This window comes from Trichogramma pretiosum, unplaced genomic scaffold (assembly GCF_000599845.2).
Source record: "Trichogramma pretiosum strain Unisexual culture from Peru unplaced genomic scaffold, Tpre_2.0 scaffold22, whole genome shotgun sequence".
NCBI classification, from domain to species: Eukaryota; Metazoa; Arthropoda; class Insecta; order Hymenoptera; family Trichogrammatidae; genus Trichogramma; species Trichogramma pretiosum.
The window spans coordinates 967,853-983,586 of record NW_019640932.1 but is presented as its reverse complement, the minus strand read 5'-3'; the positions used below and the strand labels follow the sequence as shown (position 1 = coordinate 983,586).

Below are 15,734 nucleotides of genomic sequence, written 5' to 3'. Positions count from 1 at the left end.
TTTATTCAATTTTAATTATACTTTGCAATGATTTTTTTTTATTTTATAATAATTATTTTAAAATGTTTAAAGAAATTCGCGAAAAACACATTGTTACTTATTACTTAAACTGAATCAATTTTCTGAAAATTCTTATCATTCCTCAAAATATTCTGAAAAAACTTTCACGTAGTTTAGATTGATTATCAGCACTTTTTGATTCAAAAATTTTTTTCTTGAATTCGATCCGTATTGAATAGAAAGATTTTTAAATCGCTTTATTAAATTTATGACTAATAACGGCTAATTTAGCGGCTGCAATTTTTAATTTGGATCAACTAGATATCCTTTCTTTTAATATAGATAGATACTTATTCCTGAAGAAGAAGAGTGTGAGGAAAGAAGAAAGGTTTTGAAAATACCACTCCTTTGATTAAAAACAGTATTAAAAAAGTCATAACTATCGTTTAATCTCATTTAAAAATAGAGATCAAAAGCAAATTGTGAATGAAATTTCTACTTCAATTTGAAGATTTTTTCACTTAAAACTAACACGGTGGAGGAAAGGTCAAATTGAGAACCCCTTGATAAAAAAGGACAATTAAGTATCTTTTTAAATTTCATTCTAGTTTAGTTTTTGACAAATTATAATGGTTTTATTATAAGTTTTTCAAGATTTATCTAAATATATTTATCTAATAACTAATAACAATTAATCTATATATTGTTTGGTATTAAAAACCTTATTTTCATCGTGATTTTTATCGTAAATACGAAATTTTTGTCAAGTGTGATGTACAGAAAAGTCATAAACATGAGTTGATGATACAAATGACTTTACTGATCTCTTATTTGCCAAATGCTGTTTCATGGACAGGTAATCTACATTTTTCCAGAAATCTTAGATACACCTTGATAATCTGCGAAGACATGATAATGATTCATTTTTGAAGTTCCAACAAATGAAAACTTAAAAATAAAAACCTGTTTCAATTGTACCTATGCCAATTTCTTATTAATTAATACTTTGAGTGTATTTTCAAATGATATCCAATTTTCTATATATTTATGAAATTATAATATAAACAATAGAAAATATAATAAAAAGATTAATATGTTAATTTATGTGATTGTCTTTAAATTTGGTATTTTGAATACATAATGATTTGATGAAAATTATGCTTTGAATAATTTTTCAATTGATTATTCTCAATGATTTTAGGCGAACTGGGAGTCTCAAATATGGATAAGAGTTATGAAACTTCGTAGAGAGAAAAATATGATTCGAACTAGTTTATTTTAAAACATTTAAGAAGACTTCAACCAATAGAAGACATATTTTCAGGTAAGTAAGTTGGAGGTAATCATATTTTTTTAAATTCAGATAATGGCCAATTCATTAATTAATTAAATTATAAATGCAACGCTTCTTTCATAGTGATTAAGCGAAAAAATTAATAATTGAAATATTTTTTCATGACACTCTTTTTGAAACTGTTGTTTTCGGCCCTGCATCCAGAAAGAAAAGTATGTTTCTCGTCTTCCCCTCGATTTATAATTACACGCGCTCTAAGACTTCCCAGTTTTTTGCATCAGCATTAGTTATACCACATATATACACACCTATTAAGTAAAAAAGAAAGCTTCGTTTTTAAAACCAATACTATCCAAAATGTTTCTTGAGATTATCATTGAATGCATATCTATAATAAAATTTATCAAGATTTAAACAAAAAATTACGCAAATAACATAATAAAAACTTTAGAATAGTAATTTACAATATAGGGTCTATAAAATATTACTTATGGCATGAATATCGCACCCAATTTTACGTCACTGTGCTCTCATTTATGCCCTCTTTGACGAAATATAAGTCGCACTTCACAGCGCTGCGGCGTGTGCATCACATCATGAGTCAATGTATTCTACAGCGCCAGAAAATGTGACTTATCCTGGAATAGAGGGCATAAATGTGAACTTAGTACAGTGTTAAAAAATTGTATACAATACTCGAGACATATGAAATACTTTTTGAGTTACTTACTATATAGTGTTATTATAGCACTCCAACATAAAAATCACAACTATACCGCCAGTTTTCAACTCTTGTGTTATAATAGTAATTTACGAAACAAGTACCGCAAGTAACATTTTTGGCATGGTGTAGTGTTATAAAAAATTTGGTGCGTGAAATTATGATCGTTTGTGGCGAAAACGTGTTCCATTGGTCATTTTTCAAAACTTTTCGTGGGAAGAAAATTACAAAACATCTATTTTTCGCTCTACCCTAACTTACATATTATAAAATATCTCGGACAAATCCATTTTCGTTAATGATTTTATTTTTAAATAGCAAATAATTTTTTACTGACGTCAACATGTTTTTGTAAGTATTTTAATAAAAAAAAAAAAAAAAAATTAATAAAAATTACACAATATTTAATGATGTTATTTATTTCAATCTCCTTTGAATTATTATAGTCCAACACAATTGTACCAATATTACTTTTCCTAGTTTCAAAATATGGAAATAATTAAAAAACATAATACCTCATGTTAGTGATTAAACTTTTACAAAAGTATGACAAAAGCATAAATTTTATTAAATCACAGAAAGGAGTTTTTTACATTTTCTAGGCAGGATCTACTTTTTAATCTACGCTATATGTCATTTTTAATCTCTCGACATCATTACCTGCTTTAAAGATTAATAAAAAAATGTTCAAAAGGATCGGTTGGGTACTTTTTAAGTGACCTTTCTAAACGTTTCAAAAACGTCATTTCTCGAAATGACATTATTAAAATCGATAAGAAACGTAATTCAAAAATCATTTAAGGAGGTTCGGAGTCTCAGAGGGGGACGAAGCGGGACGCGAGGGGCTCCTATACTTCCAATGTTAAATTTTCAGCGCTGCCAACTTCGAAATAACACGAAATTGTAGGTTTTTTCAATGAGCTGGCACACAATTATAGCTATTATTAATAATTCAATCATTTTGATGAGTTTTTTTCGATGTTTTAGGCTTAAAACAATACTCTATTTGTCATTAGAGTCGAATGAGCACATATTTTTGTTGTTCTAGCTCATTTGTTGGTTAGGGTACGCGCAAATGACCCACGAATTTTTACACATAACAATTTATTTCTCGATAACTAAACGGTCGATGAACTTCTTTTTGCAGTCAAATTATTCCTTATTAAATTTCCTACATGTACGTATTTTTTTCTATTTAGTTTTTGTTTTTTTACATTATGTTTATGCTCATTGAAAGCGAAAATTCATGATTTCTCGTAAGAAACCATGTTAAATGGTCAAAAAATTTTTTCATCACTTTAACAAAATTTTGCGGTGAAAAGTTGTATTTTGATATTAACATTCATATTATAAAGTTTCAAAGCAATTAAACGTGTTTTAAAAATTTGGCTGCATTTCGCTGAGACTCCCGAACCTCCTTAACCGATCTTTTTTAAATTTTTCAGTTTCTTAATAATTCTTTAAGTACGTACTGGCGTGAAGGTATTTCGTCAAGAGGTCACAACAAATTTTCGAAAAATAAAGAATCTCAGTAGATATCAAAACTAAAAGTTCGATATTTACGTCAATTTTGTCGCAATTGGATTGAAATTGGGACATGATACTCTTAAAACTATATACAAATACATAAAATGATCTATAAAAATCGAAATTTTTCAAATCCAGGATTATACGCATCTCTTAACACGAGCGCACTATCTACCTAGGGTCACTACTGGCAGTTTTATGAACTTTGAGAATTATCAGTAAAATCTAGGGCTGTGCGAGTATCCGATTTTTCGAGTTTTATTCGATTCGAACTCAACTCGCCGAGTTCGAGTCGAGTTCGAGTCGAGTCGGGAAAATTCGAGTACTCAAATTTTTTCGAATAATCGATTTTTTTCGAGTATTCGCAATGTATTTAAATTTTAAGTAAATAAATAGCGAATCAACAGTCTCTAGACCTCTCTCTTTGTGTGTACATGCTTATAAGTGTGATATTCGCAACGGCTAGAATTGGAAGAAGAAAATAATTTAATAGTACCACATCTCATCACACTTATAAGCATGTACACACAAAGAGAGGGGTCTAGAGACTGTTGATTCATCATTTATTTTCTTAAAACTTAAATATATTGCGAGTATTGTAAAAAACTCGAGTATCCGGAAAAACTCGAGTACTCGACAAAAACGCGAGTACCTGAAAAAACTCGAGTACTCAAAAAATCGAGTACTTGATTCGAACTCGAGGAAAAAACTCGAACTCGACGAGTCGAGTTTTTTCGAGTACTCGCTCAGCCCTAGTAAAATCATACTGATTGTAGTCGACAATATTGTTAAAAGAAAAAATCACAGAGCTTTCTTTATGAGGACGAAAGTAGCATTACATAAAACGGATTGAAAGCCTCTCTAGTAAAGAGCCCAAATATGAGTTGCCTCGAATAAGAAAAATCCTCAACGAGTCGCTGAACTTTAGGTTCATTTTAGTTAGTTCTATAAGAAGTGCATGCAATCGCACAATATAATTAGCTAAATAATCGTGGCTAAAAACATAATCAGCTCTCCCGTGTAAATTGAAGAACGTTCTCCTAAATTATTACAATTATTTGTACAGCCGTTTATCTGGTGAGAAGTCCATAATTTTAAAAATTTAAGATTTTCAACTACAATTATAAAGAAACTTAATGAACTGTAATTAAAGGTTTAACTTATTCTTAAAAAAGTATTCCTTATTATAAGACAAAGATCAGTTAGATTCTGTATGAAATAATTTTTATTTGTAATAAATTGACAAATAATTGGGTGGCTTTTATTCATTTTATAGAAAGTAGTAACTTCCTACAGAAAAAATTTATTTTATTACGTAGCATATTTATACAATTTTACGGAGTGCTAAATTTGTGTAGGTAGCATTCTTTGAATTGAATTAATTAAATGTCTGTAACCGCCAACAACATAGATAAATATCCACCAGATGTCTTTAAAATCTGTCGAAAAAATCATCAATAATTATCTACATCACGATTAACCTTAGCAAAAATAATAATAACTTACCTTAGCAAAAAGAGATAAAGAAAATATTACAAATTTTCCAGCTGTTATTTGCATCGGTAATTCTGAACGACGTAAAATAATAATCAATACTCGAACATCTTCGGGTGGTAAATCATACCATTCATAATTATAAATAGTGTTTCCAAATAATAAACACTTGAAAGTATCAACATTTTTTAAAAAAGCGAATGATTTATAAATGTTTAATTCAATTTTCATTTTGATTTAATACCTCATCTTGAAGTTTATCTGCTACATAGCAGCATATAAATATGTGAGTGCCTATGTGCAATACGTAAACCACCATAAATATAATTTGAAAATGCAATCCTTTACTTCGCTCTGATACATGCTTGAGTAATACAAGAGGAATTTTGAGCGATTTTATTTAATGATTACATTAATATAATGGAACTTACGAGCATCAATAAAAATACTTGCAGACAAAGCTGAATAGTACAGGTAAGAAGTTCAACAAAAAACACCTTACTAAAAACTTTTTCAATTTTCATGGCCGAACTTATCAGTAAGCAAATAAATGTTGAGAATTATCTAACATAAATCATAATTAATTGTTTTTTAAAATCGTTATACTTACTCGTACAAATCATTGTGTCTTATGACAACAGACTTTATGAAGTTTTTGAAAAGTTTACTATCTTGTCTTTCGTGTTTATTTATGCGTGTCCTATTGTTTCTAAAAGTGTTACTCAAATTTTTTACTTGTCCTCTCAAATGAAGCATTAATCCAACAAACAGACAATGTGAGCCCGAATACACTAATGTTGCAAGACCAGCCCCTAAATACTGAAAAAACCAAGTAATCTCGTAGGTTGGGCTAGATTTGTAGTCATACGGAAAATACGAGCTGACCATGGGTTCGCGTTTTTTTTCATAATTTGGTATAAAATCCAGCTCTTGGCATATACGAATCATTAAATGTCCGGTAACTGAACTGAAACCTAGTACGCAGCAAATCATGGAGATTTTTCTTACTACTCTAGCATTTTCATACATGCTACTTTCTTGTTCTTGAGTTTTAGTCGATTGCCAATCTATCATAGCTTTTGATAGCAAACAGCCCAGAACTTAGTGATATTTGATTAAAAAAAAAAAAAAAAAAATTAAATAAAAATGATTGTTTAACGTAAAAATTGGAGTGAAAAAAGGATTAAATCTTTTAAAGACATACCGTTTTTATAGTATTGAAAAATGAACATTTTGATAACTGCTACCATAATTGGCAAATTTGCAGTTGAAATATTATTTATCATTTCAACAAAATCTCCCCAAATGATTATTAACTTTGTTGTTTGAGCTATGTTTATAAAAATAACTATTATGCATAGTGAAAAAATAAAAGAAATAATTGAAAGCCAATCTTTTTTCTCTGATTTTTTCAATTTGGGCCATAATCCCACTATGAAAAGAGTTACGTTACAAAACCCAAAAGCATAACTAAATCCTAAAAAGTAAAACTTTAATTTTAATTATTAAATATTAATTTTTACATAAGATAAAATGAATACCTTTGTTTCCGCCCATGATGATGGCAACAATTGAAAAGCGAAATTGTCTAAAAGTCTATTTTCCTATTAAAGCGCATGCTCCGAGTTATACTGTTGAGCTTACAAAAGTTTGTATCACTTACTCGATAGCTGATTGTATTTTCGGATCAGTGCTTTTAAATATGTAAGACTGAACCCTCTAAATTTCTAGGCAATGAATTTAATCAATATACATCAAGACATTTATAGTAACTACTTTTATTACTTTACTTTTATCTATTGGACGAATAAGCGGAAAAAATATATAGCAAGGAAAATCATTAAATACCATTACAGTGAATTGAACATACAACTATGATCGAATTGCTAGTAACTTAAATTTTGTCTTGAAAATTTTTCAATTTAAATGTAACGTCAGTAACAATAAGAGTTAAATTTTATAATTAGTAATTTTATAATACATCCAGTTTTCAAACTGAGCTTAATTTTCATTTAATTTATTTTTGACGGCAATCAATACAGAAAAGTATCCGGCACAAGTTTTGACTAACTGCAAAAACAAGGTTTTCAAAATTATTACTGAATAAATTTAATATTAAAAAAGTACAATTGAATTACGTACAATTGCAAAATATTCTAATGAAAATGGTGCAAATTTACCGACAGTAATTTGAATGGGTAAAGATAATCTATTCATTAAAATGAGCAATAACCGTGAATATTTTGGTGAAAGTTCATACCACGTCATTTCATAAACAGAGTGTAATAATCTTTTACTCTGAAAGAAAGAAAATGTATTCAAAATCTTCTAAATAGTATTGATTGAAAATTAAATTTCTTAAACTAACTTCATTATGAATTTTCTGAGCTATAAAATATAACATAAATATGCTGAACATGTTGCCGACTACGAAGCAAATAATGAAAATTAAATTTCCTACATCGATTGGTCCATTATCTGTCAATATCTGAAAAATATTCAAAAACGATATTAAAATGTATTCTTATCACTTGAAAAACTTCTGATTTATAAAACTTACTGTTGCCAGTTGATACCATTGTAAACAAATCAGAAAAGATGTAATAACTATTTGCGTTAAAAATATTTTATTGAAATTATGTTCTATGGAGTCCGTATTTCTGCGTTGATAATTTTGTTATAAAATCTATTTAACCAGAATGAATGAAATTTAAAAAAAAAGTCACACCTTATTATGAAAAGATGTTTGCGAATTACTGATTCGAGTAATTTTGGAAAAAGTGATTTTTCAGAGTGATACTCTTCAACTAGATTTCTCATGCGTTTTGATAAAATGCGTAATTGACCACTAAAATGAAGTATGGAAAATATAAAGAATCCATCAAACGATGAAAATACGAGGCAACTAACGAGGGCAGCAATGACTTGCCAGCAACATATTATTTCATACATTGGACTATAATGAGAACCAAAAGGAAAATAAGCTTGCAAAAAGTATGGTCTCAAATGAGTGGCATTAACGTAAATTTCATCTGTATAGACGGCGACAAAAAATTGAGTGGCATAACTCATAGCTGATGCCGTACTTGACGATATACAAAAAATTGAAATAAACTTAGTTTTTCGAGCATTACTTTTCATAACGTGCATTTCACTCTCAGTCGATACTTGCCAATCTTTCCAAATTTGTATGGCTATATGTTTCATACCTGTAAAAGAAAATTTCAAAATTAATTTAATATCAAGTAATCAAAAATATAAAAATTTTTTACCTTCATTATTGTACCACAAAGCAAATAATTTTACAATCGTTACAATTTCTATCAATACCATAATAACTAAGATTTCAATTACTGTATTAAAATCATTATCTCCAATCAAGAGTTGTGTTACTTGTGGAATGAGCGAACAAAGAAATAAAATCAGCAGCACCCCGATTGTTTGAAATTTTTGGAAACCTTTCCATTCTTTCATTGGCCATAAGCCTATTAAGCCCATTATGGCCCGCACAACTCCGACACATTCGTCAAAACCTGATAATAATAATATAAAATATATTTAAAGAAATTTGAAATTTATTAACAATCAATCTGTATAAAATTCACTATAGACTTAAAAATTATAGAAATCAAATATTCAACCTTTCTCGTTATCGTTCATAACTGCAGATTCAAATACCACTTTTCAACACCTCGAACGATTTGATACGTCATGCTTGAAAGCTTATAAAATTTTAAGAGAGTTGTTAGACGATCGAAGCGACATTATACTCTGAAAAGAAGAAAACCTGAAAATAAACCTTAAGAGGTAATGCGCTTTTAACAGGGTATTTTGTGTCGACCACAGAGGTATTAGAAATGTTTAAATCATCAATTTGAAAATTACGCAAATAGAACTGAAAATAATCTGAATAACCGAACCCGCGATTATTCGATTGACAAGAACAATTTTCAAAAAAAGTTTAAAAGGTATTTGTTATTCTCTGTAAAAGAAACTTTTTTTTATTGCCTGATAGTAATAGTGTGATATTATGTAACTGTGAACTAATACCCAATTTTTGCATAAAACGTGGGTTTTTAATTAATATTGCAACAAACGATCAAGATCTACATAATTTTCATTTAAAGTTTTTATGATCAATCTTTGGCAACAGCTAATAATACGGACAAATAACCAGCAGATGTTTTCATTACCTATCGTGAAAAATTTGTACATTATTTTATTTTTAAAAAGTGATATCTATAAAAAATTCTCGTATACCGTCGTGAAATATTCAAGTGAAAAAGGTACTAATTTTCCAACTGTTATTTTTACAGGCAAAATTAGTCGGCTCATAAAAATTAGAAGTAAATTTGCATCTCGAGATTTTAAGTTTATCCAATCAATTTCATAAACAGCATATAGTAAATTGTCGCTCTGCAAGAAAAAAACATTTATGTAATACATTAAACAAAATTGAGAACTAAGTTTTTTTCAAACGTAAAAAGAATTTTCAAATTTTTCAGATTTGGTTAATATACACGGCCGAGTAAAATCGAATGGCCAAATAATTTTGTTTCTGCAAACATAAAAATTAGTTTTGGATACCATATAAGTCCCAACATCTAATTACAATTTTTGGGATCGTATGTCGTCGCTTTGGAGAAGAAAAGGTATCTCTTTAAGCTCATAAGCAAAAAGGTGCCAAATTACTCTCTTATAAAATAGGCATCAGGTACGTTTTTAAAATAATGCAGCAAGATTCTAGAGTGCTCAGATTTCTTTGGAATATTTTTTTTCTTAAAATTTGCACCATTTTTTTAAGTCACTTTATGCTGAGCTAGGAAATTTTAACATATTTGCAATGAGCATGGATTTCAAACAAATTCCAACTCCGAACACTGAAAAATAATGATAGACGATCCTAAAAATTGTAATGTAATTTGATGACTGTCATGGTATCATAAAAAAAATTTTCAAGTTTGCTGATGAAAAACTTTTTTGGATATGCAAACCACTGAAAATGGCAACAGATATACCATACCTCCGTCCGAATAATTTCGGCGATGTAACAATATACAAATATACTTATGATCGATGAACACATGAAAAATATTATGAATACAATACTGGTGAACAGTCTTGTGCCCTGAGAAATGATCTAAAACATATCATTCCTTAAGTTTTAATGATTCATTCACTGAGTTATAAGTATCTCACCAATACGAATTGGTATCCTTGCATACAAAGAACAACAGTGGATGAAAATATTTGTAAAAGAAATATTAAATTGAAATTATTTTCAATTAGGTCAATGTAGCTGAAAAATTAAAGATTTCAGATATGATAATATTTAACTTCGTTAAAATAAATTTTACCTCATTATATGACGATGTCTACAAACAACAACAGCCAGTTTTCTAGTAAATGATTTGTTCTGAATCGAGTCCTGAGTTATCAAATTATAAACGTTATATTTTAAATTGTACAACTGTCCACTAAAATGAAGTATTGACAAGAAAAAGTATCCATCAAATGTAGAAAAAACGAAGGTACTGAGAAAAGCGGCAGAAAATTGGCTGAAGCATATGATTTCATAAATTGGACTATTTTGAGTTTCAAATGGAAAATGAGATTTGATAAACAACTGATAAATAACTGGTGTTGAGTTATTGTATTCTGATTTATTTATAGAATTAACTGAGAGTAAAAATAAAAAAGAATGTAAAATAACGGAACCAGCTGTGGCAATGACACAAAAAATTGCCGCTAATTTACTGAATCTTGCATTGCTCCACATGATTTTTTGTTCATATTCGAATGAAATTTTCCAATCATCTTCTACTTGTGTTAACAATTTTTGAAAATCTGCAAATTACACAAGTTTGAAATTTGAAATAATAATAGTTATTTATGTAACAAGTGCCCAAAAGGCGTTTTTAGGCACGAGTGCGCGGAAAAAAACACGAGTGCCGGCTATACCGGCACGAGTGGGTGTTTTTCCTGCACACTGTGCGCAAAAAGCTGGGCACGTGTTGCATACAAAATTTTATGCAATAGTATGACGAAAAACGTCTTTTTCCGCACATTTTTTAGTGCGCAAAAAGCGTTTTTGGACACTCGTGTGCGGTAAAATGTCTCATTTTGGACACGGGTGTGCGGTAAAACGTCTCATTTAAATGAAAGTACTTTTCGTCTACTATTGCATAAAATTTTGTATGCAACACGTGCCCAGCTTTTTGCGCACAGTGTGCGGAAAAAACACCCACTCGTGCCGGCATAGCCGGCACTCGTGTCTTTTTCCGCACACTCGTGCCCAAAAACGCCTTTTGGGCACTTGTTACATAAATAACTATTATGCAATAGTAGGCGAAAAATACGTTCATTTAAACGAGGCGTTTTACCGCACACCCGTGTCCAAAATGAGGCACTTTACCGAACACCAGTAACGAAACGAGGCATTTTACCGCACACAAGTGTCCAAAAACGCTTTTTGCGCACTAAAAAATGTGCGAAAATAGTAGTTTTCGATACAAGGGCCATAAGTAACACTTTTTGGCATGGCGTAATTTAGGGCCCGAGCGCAGCGAGGGTCCTAATAGCTGGGCCGAAAAGTGTCCCCCATGGCCCGAGTATCGAACAACATTTTATAGTACTGTGTAAAGTTCACATTTATGCCCCCTTTTCCGAGCCATGAGTCGCACTTCTGGTAGCGCGAAGTGAGGTTAGCGCACGAGCGCATGCGAGTGTAATGCGAACGCAGCGGTGCCAGAATGTGCGACTTGTGCCACAGAAAAGCGTGCCATAAATGTGAACCTATGCCATACAGTGCTATAAAAGACATTTTTCGTCATACTATTGCATAAAAAACTTTTTATTATTTTTTTGAATAAAAATAGTGATGCAATTTACCTCGTTTGTTATACAATAAACCAAACAACTTCAGTAATACAACAATTTCGATAAGTTCACACGTTGAAAGAACCTCTACAACGGTGTCCAAATCATTCCGAGAATAAATAGCTTTGGTGGTTTGCGGAATTATGATAAAAAAAATTATTAAACATGCAGGAACGGCACATTGATATTGACGTGCTCCTTTATCAAAGGGCCATAATCCATTGATTCTAGCTATAAAACGTATAGCGCTGATGCTTTCTTCATATCCCGCTAAAAGTTATTAATATTAAAATAATTCGAATTAAAATAAAAATAATGTTGTATTGTAGTAAATGTACCAAGATTATCGTCAGACATTTTAATAAAGCCTTCTCAATCTGTTTAACAAAGTGAAATAATTTTAATCGTCTCAGTGTAACACTGTTTAAAAAGAAAATCTTGAAACTCACAGAAATATAATACTCTTTTCAGTCTCATTGTGTGAAAAGTTAACCTACCAGTACTTATTAAGTTCGATTGAATGTAAAAGTTATAGACTATAATAGCTGTTGTTTATCTCATTATGTATAGTTTTGATTTACACATTCGATTTCTTTCACGCTTTCAGATAGTTGATTGCTCTCTATACATAAAAGTCGATATAAGGTGTGATATCTGATAAACATCAATTTCATAATTTTAAAGTCTAGTCTTAATAATTTTCCCTGGCGGATGTTTGCTTGCATAAAATTTTTCTTAATTAAAAAGATTTTAGACTGATAATTATTATAAATGAGTCAGATTGAAAAACATCGTCACATCATTGAATTAATTTAATACATTTTAATGTATTATGTTTTTCGTAAGCATGAACGGAATTTTCAATATAATTTTTTCATTTTGAATTTACGTAATGATAGAATTTATTTTTATTGGAGGATTAAAGTTCATAAAATTGATTTTCTCTTTCAGTTTAGGGGAATATTCTTTTCTTTCTCTATGAACGAAGTGGTAGATAATATTTATAAAGTTTCACGAGGCATAGGGGAAAGATTCAATTATAACTTATACATCGACACATATTGAAAAGTTTTCACCTTTTTAATGCATCGTTTGCGCGCACTTAAATGTAAGTTTCTGTAATACTTATTCAGATTTTCAATTCATTTAATAAAAAATTTTGAGTTTAATGTTCATTCTAAATTTTATTGAATATTTCTGCTAGGATGACTAATTCATTGTATAAATAACTTTTCTCGTACTGCCAGCAGTACCGATATATAACCTGCTGAAGTACGTACAATCTGAAACGATTGAGTCAAAATGATAAAAAATAAAGTAAAAAGTATAAAAATTGAATGACTTACATGGCAAAATAAGTTTAATGATAAAAAAACATATTTTCCGGCTGAAACTTGAAGAGGCTTCCTGACCCTTAGCAAACACATTATAAGTAATCGACTTTTTTTCACTGGTAAATTATACCATTTGCAGTAAAATATTGAATAATTTAATTTTAAACTCTGAAAAAATTTTAAATGCTACATACGTTTAATTTGAAATATGAGTAATTCTCGCATAATTTAAAAAAACGAGCTATAGCAATTGATGAACAATTGAGTGGAGTACTATCTGTAATAGTAATTTTTCCGTAAACTTTATATTGTAAACAATTTCATGGGCTTCTTCACTCGCTTTCTCTTCAAGTTGTGACAAGTTTCAAAACATTAGCTTTTTGGATATCGTCAAACCCCTCTACACCAACATCCATTGCTTTGATATTAGTTTGCTGAACAACTATTTGTTTATAAATTGAATCATACTGATTATTTCCTATGATGACTTTAGGAAATAATTTCAGTCAAAATCAAAATTGAAAAGATGATTACAAATCCGTGAATGGATGAAACTGTACAATCCTTTATATTATTTTTTGTTGGAGTACGAAATTTATCTCAAGTATAAAATTGATTTTTCCATTTCACTGTATTCAAAACCCTGCCCTTGAGATCGCACGTAAAAAAGTTGTCAGAGATTACAGAATATCCCTCTAAAATTTCAGTGTGCTATGTGAGTCAGTTGAGTAATGCATCAGTATGCCGAATTTTAAAATGATACGAGAATTACTCATATACGTATATACTCATATACGACTTATGCATACTTCATCTACTAAAAATTCTGCTACGTAGCAATATATGAAAACGCTGAACATGAAGCATGTAGTGAAGTACAGCATAAATGTTACTTCAATTAAGGCTTCTGTATCTTTAGCAGTAGACAATATCTATAAAATACAATATTTTATTTATTAGAATTCATTTAAAAAATGGTTAAAACTTACAATAATGAATAAGTAGCCTTGGAAACAGAACAAAATCGACGAAGAAAGCGCTTGAAATAAGATGGATTTATTAAAACTTGTTTCAATATAATGAACACTCCTAAAAAAATGGGAATTAAAGTGGTAAGAAATCTGGCATTCGTTAAATCCATGCTTACTCATTTATTCGGTTATGCTTTTTAATCAATTTTGCTATTGTATAATCAAAATTGGCATCAGTCAAAACATCATCGCTTCCGATTTTTTCAAAAGCTCTTTGTAGAATAACCAATTGACCGCACAAGTGCAAAATGAAACTAATAAACAAACAATCTATCGATCCAAAAGCCAATGCTGATAAAAATGCAGCTATCATTTGAAGAATCCAAGTGATTTCGAAGTTGGGAGTTTTCTGTGTATCGTAGAAAAATTTGGCCGAAAAATATAAAGGGCGTACAATCTGCTTATCAACATTATCTTCTGAATTGGTAAGCGTCGAAATGTACAGCACATAGAGCATACGTCCTGAATAAGCAAACACCGTACCCGCACTCAGCACCATACAAATTTTCGAAACTTTTCGACTTGTTTTGGCTTTTTGCCACATAATTTCAATATCAGAAGCATCTCGAACATGCTTCCAATCATCGTTTAACAAAACTAGTAGTTTATTCAAGGCTACGTAAAAAAATAATTTTATTACTCTTAAAATAACTAGAAAAAATATATTCATTATACCTACTTTGATGATTGTAACTAGTGACTAGAAATTTTACCAGAGCTATACTTATAGGTACATCAGCCATAGTCAAAACATTTAGTATAGCACTCAAATTTCCATCGAAATAAAATAATTGAATTGTTTGAGGAATATTGACAAACACAAGAATCATTAGCATTACAGGAATAAATGTAAAACGAGTATAATTTATCTTTGGTTTTTCAACTCCTGGCCAGATTCCACTGAAACGCATTATAGATTCAGCTATACCCATAGCAACTTTGAAACCTACACATTCAATAAAAAAATGCATTTTATTAGATTGTTTTTATTTATTTTATTAATGTATATTTAAAATTACATATATAATAATACCTTTTTCTCTTTTCACATTTGCCATTTTACTCCTTTATCATGTAAAAGAAAAATGCATAAAAGAAGTATCTTTGTGATAAAAATAATAATAACCGACATTTAATATGTGTATTTAATTGTCGATTATTTTTTCCTTGCGCCTCAAATGATCAATATAAGAAGCGATTGTTTCCATTCACTCTAACGTTTTTAAAAATAGATGAAGTATGCTTGTTCTGATAGCCACATACCTGTAGGTCGCTTTACTTAGTTTATAAACATTTAAACATCAAACTTGCTCATGTAGAACATAACTACCAATCCTTAAAAAAGTAAGATCATTAAAAATTAAATGAATTATTACCATCAAAGGAAACAACGTAAACTTTATATGCATTCGATTTTTTCATTAATTGATCTGGTTCGAATACTATATTTCATT

At 29.8% G+C, this 15,734-nt stretch overlaps 4 protein-coding genes across 4 annotated transcripts; all 4 read right to left on the bottom strand.

The window, feature by feature from the left end:
• Nucleotides 1-4,807: 4,807 nt before the first annotated feature.
• On the bottom strand, nucleotides 4,808-8,716 carry LOC106648743 (odorant receptor 22c). The gene is made up of 13 exons (XM_023457792.1): nucleotides 8,678-8,716; nucleotides 8,309-8,569; nucleotides 7,765-8,245; nucleotides 7,597-7,696; nucleotides 7,405-7,524; nucleotides 7,179-7,334; nucleotides 7,040-7,106; nucleotides 5,922-6,112; nucleotides 5,647-5,855; nucleotides 5,468-5,594; nucleotides 5,281-5,400; nucleotides 5,049-5,204; nucleotides 4,808-4,981 (listed from the first exon to the last, which is right to left on the bottom strand). Exons 1-13 carry the CDS (start codon nucleotides 8,694-8,696, stop codon nucleotides 4,925-4,927), a joined length of 2,064 nt encoding a protein of 687 aa, XP_023313560.1. The 5' UTR covers nucleotides 8,697-8,716; the 3' UTR covers nucleotides 4,808-4,924.
• Nucleotides 5,568-6,667, bottom strand: LOC106648814. Its single transcript, XM_014365919.2, has 3 exons — nucleotides 6,578-6,667; nucleotides 6,241-6,513; nucleotides 5,568-6,136 (listed from the first exon to the last, which is right to left on the bottom strand). The coding sequence occupies exons 1-3, from the start codon at nucleotides 6,591-6,593 to the stop codon at nucleotides 5,643-5,645; spliced, it is 783 nt and encodes a 260-aa protein (XP_014221405.1). The 5' UTR covers nucleotides 6,594-6,667; the 3' UTR covers nucleotides 5,568-5,642.
• A 336-nt stretch (nucleotides 8,717-9,052) lies between the features above and the next one.
• On the bottom strand, nucleotides 9,053-12,373 carry LOC106648813 (odorant receptor 22c-like). The gene is made up of 7 exons (XM_014365917.2): nucleotides 12,254-12,373; nucleotides 11,928-12,185; nucleotides 10,394-10,883; nucleotides 10,236-10,335; nucleotides 10,060-10,176; nucleotides 9,297-9,452; nucleotides 9,053-9,229 (listed from the first exon to the last, which is right to left on the bottom strand). Exons 1-7 carry the CDS (start codon nucleotides 12,270-12,272, stop codon nucleotides 9,173-9,175), a joined length of 1,197 nt encoding a protein of 398 aa, XP_014221403.1. The 5' UTR covers nucleotides 12,273-12,373; the 3' UTR covers nucleotides 9,053-9,172.
• A 541-nt stretch (nucleotides 12,374-12,914) lies between these two features.
• Nucleotides 12,915-15,338, bottom strand: LOC106648742 (odorant receptor 82a-like). Its single transcript, XM_014365820.2, has 7 exons — nucleotides 15,314-15,338; nucleotides 14,960-15,226; nucleotides 14,397-14,895; nucleotides 14,239-14,338; nucleotides 14,059-14,181; nucleotides 13,262-13,417; nucleotides 12,915-13,198 (listed from the first exon to the last, which is right to left on the bottom strand). Exons 1-7 carry the CDS (start codon nucleotides 15,336-15,338, stop codon nucleotides 13,130-13,132), a joined length of 1,239 nt encoding a protein of 412 aa, XP_014221306.1. The 3' UTR covers nucleotides 12,915-13,129.
• Nucleotides 15,339-15,734: the final 396 nt, after the last annotated feature.

Coding starts and splice junctions, on each gene's coding strand:
- LOC106648814 (XM_014365919.2), bottom strand. Junction 6,137..6,240: donor TTTTCAATACTATAAAAACG/GTATGTCTTTAA, acceptor AATATCACTAAG/TTCTGGGCTGTTTGCTATCA.
- LOC106648743 (XM_023457792.1), bottom strand. Junction 6,113..7,039: donor AAATAAATTAAATGAAAATT/AAGCTCAGTTTG, acceptor TGCTATCAAAAG/CTATGATAGATTGGCAATCG. Junction 5,595..5,646: donor AGACACAATGATTTGTACGA/GTAAGTATAACG, acceptor TGTTAGATAATT/CTCAACATTTATTTGCTTAC.
- LOC106648813 (XM_014365917.2), bottom strand. Junction 10,884..11,927: donor TTTATTGTATAACAAACGAG/GTAAATTGCATC, acceptor TGTAATTTGCAG/ATTTTCAAAAATTGTTAACA. Junction 10,177..10,235: donor AAGGATACCAATTCGTATTG/GTGAGATACTTA, acceptor GATATGTTTTAG/ATCATTTCTCAGGGCACAAG.
- LOC106648742 (XM_014365820.2), bottom strand. CDS start 15,338: ATGGCAAATGTGAAAAGAGAAAAAG. Junction 14,339..14,396: donor AAGCATAACCGAATAAATGA/GTAAGCATGGAT, acceptor CCATTTTTTTAG/GAGTGTTCATTATATTGAAA. Junction 13,199..13,261: donor CATTAAACTTATTTTGCCAT/GTAAGTCATTCA, acceptor CAATCGTTTCAG/ATTGTACGTACTTCAGCAGG.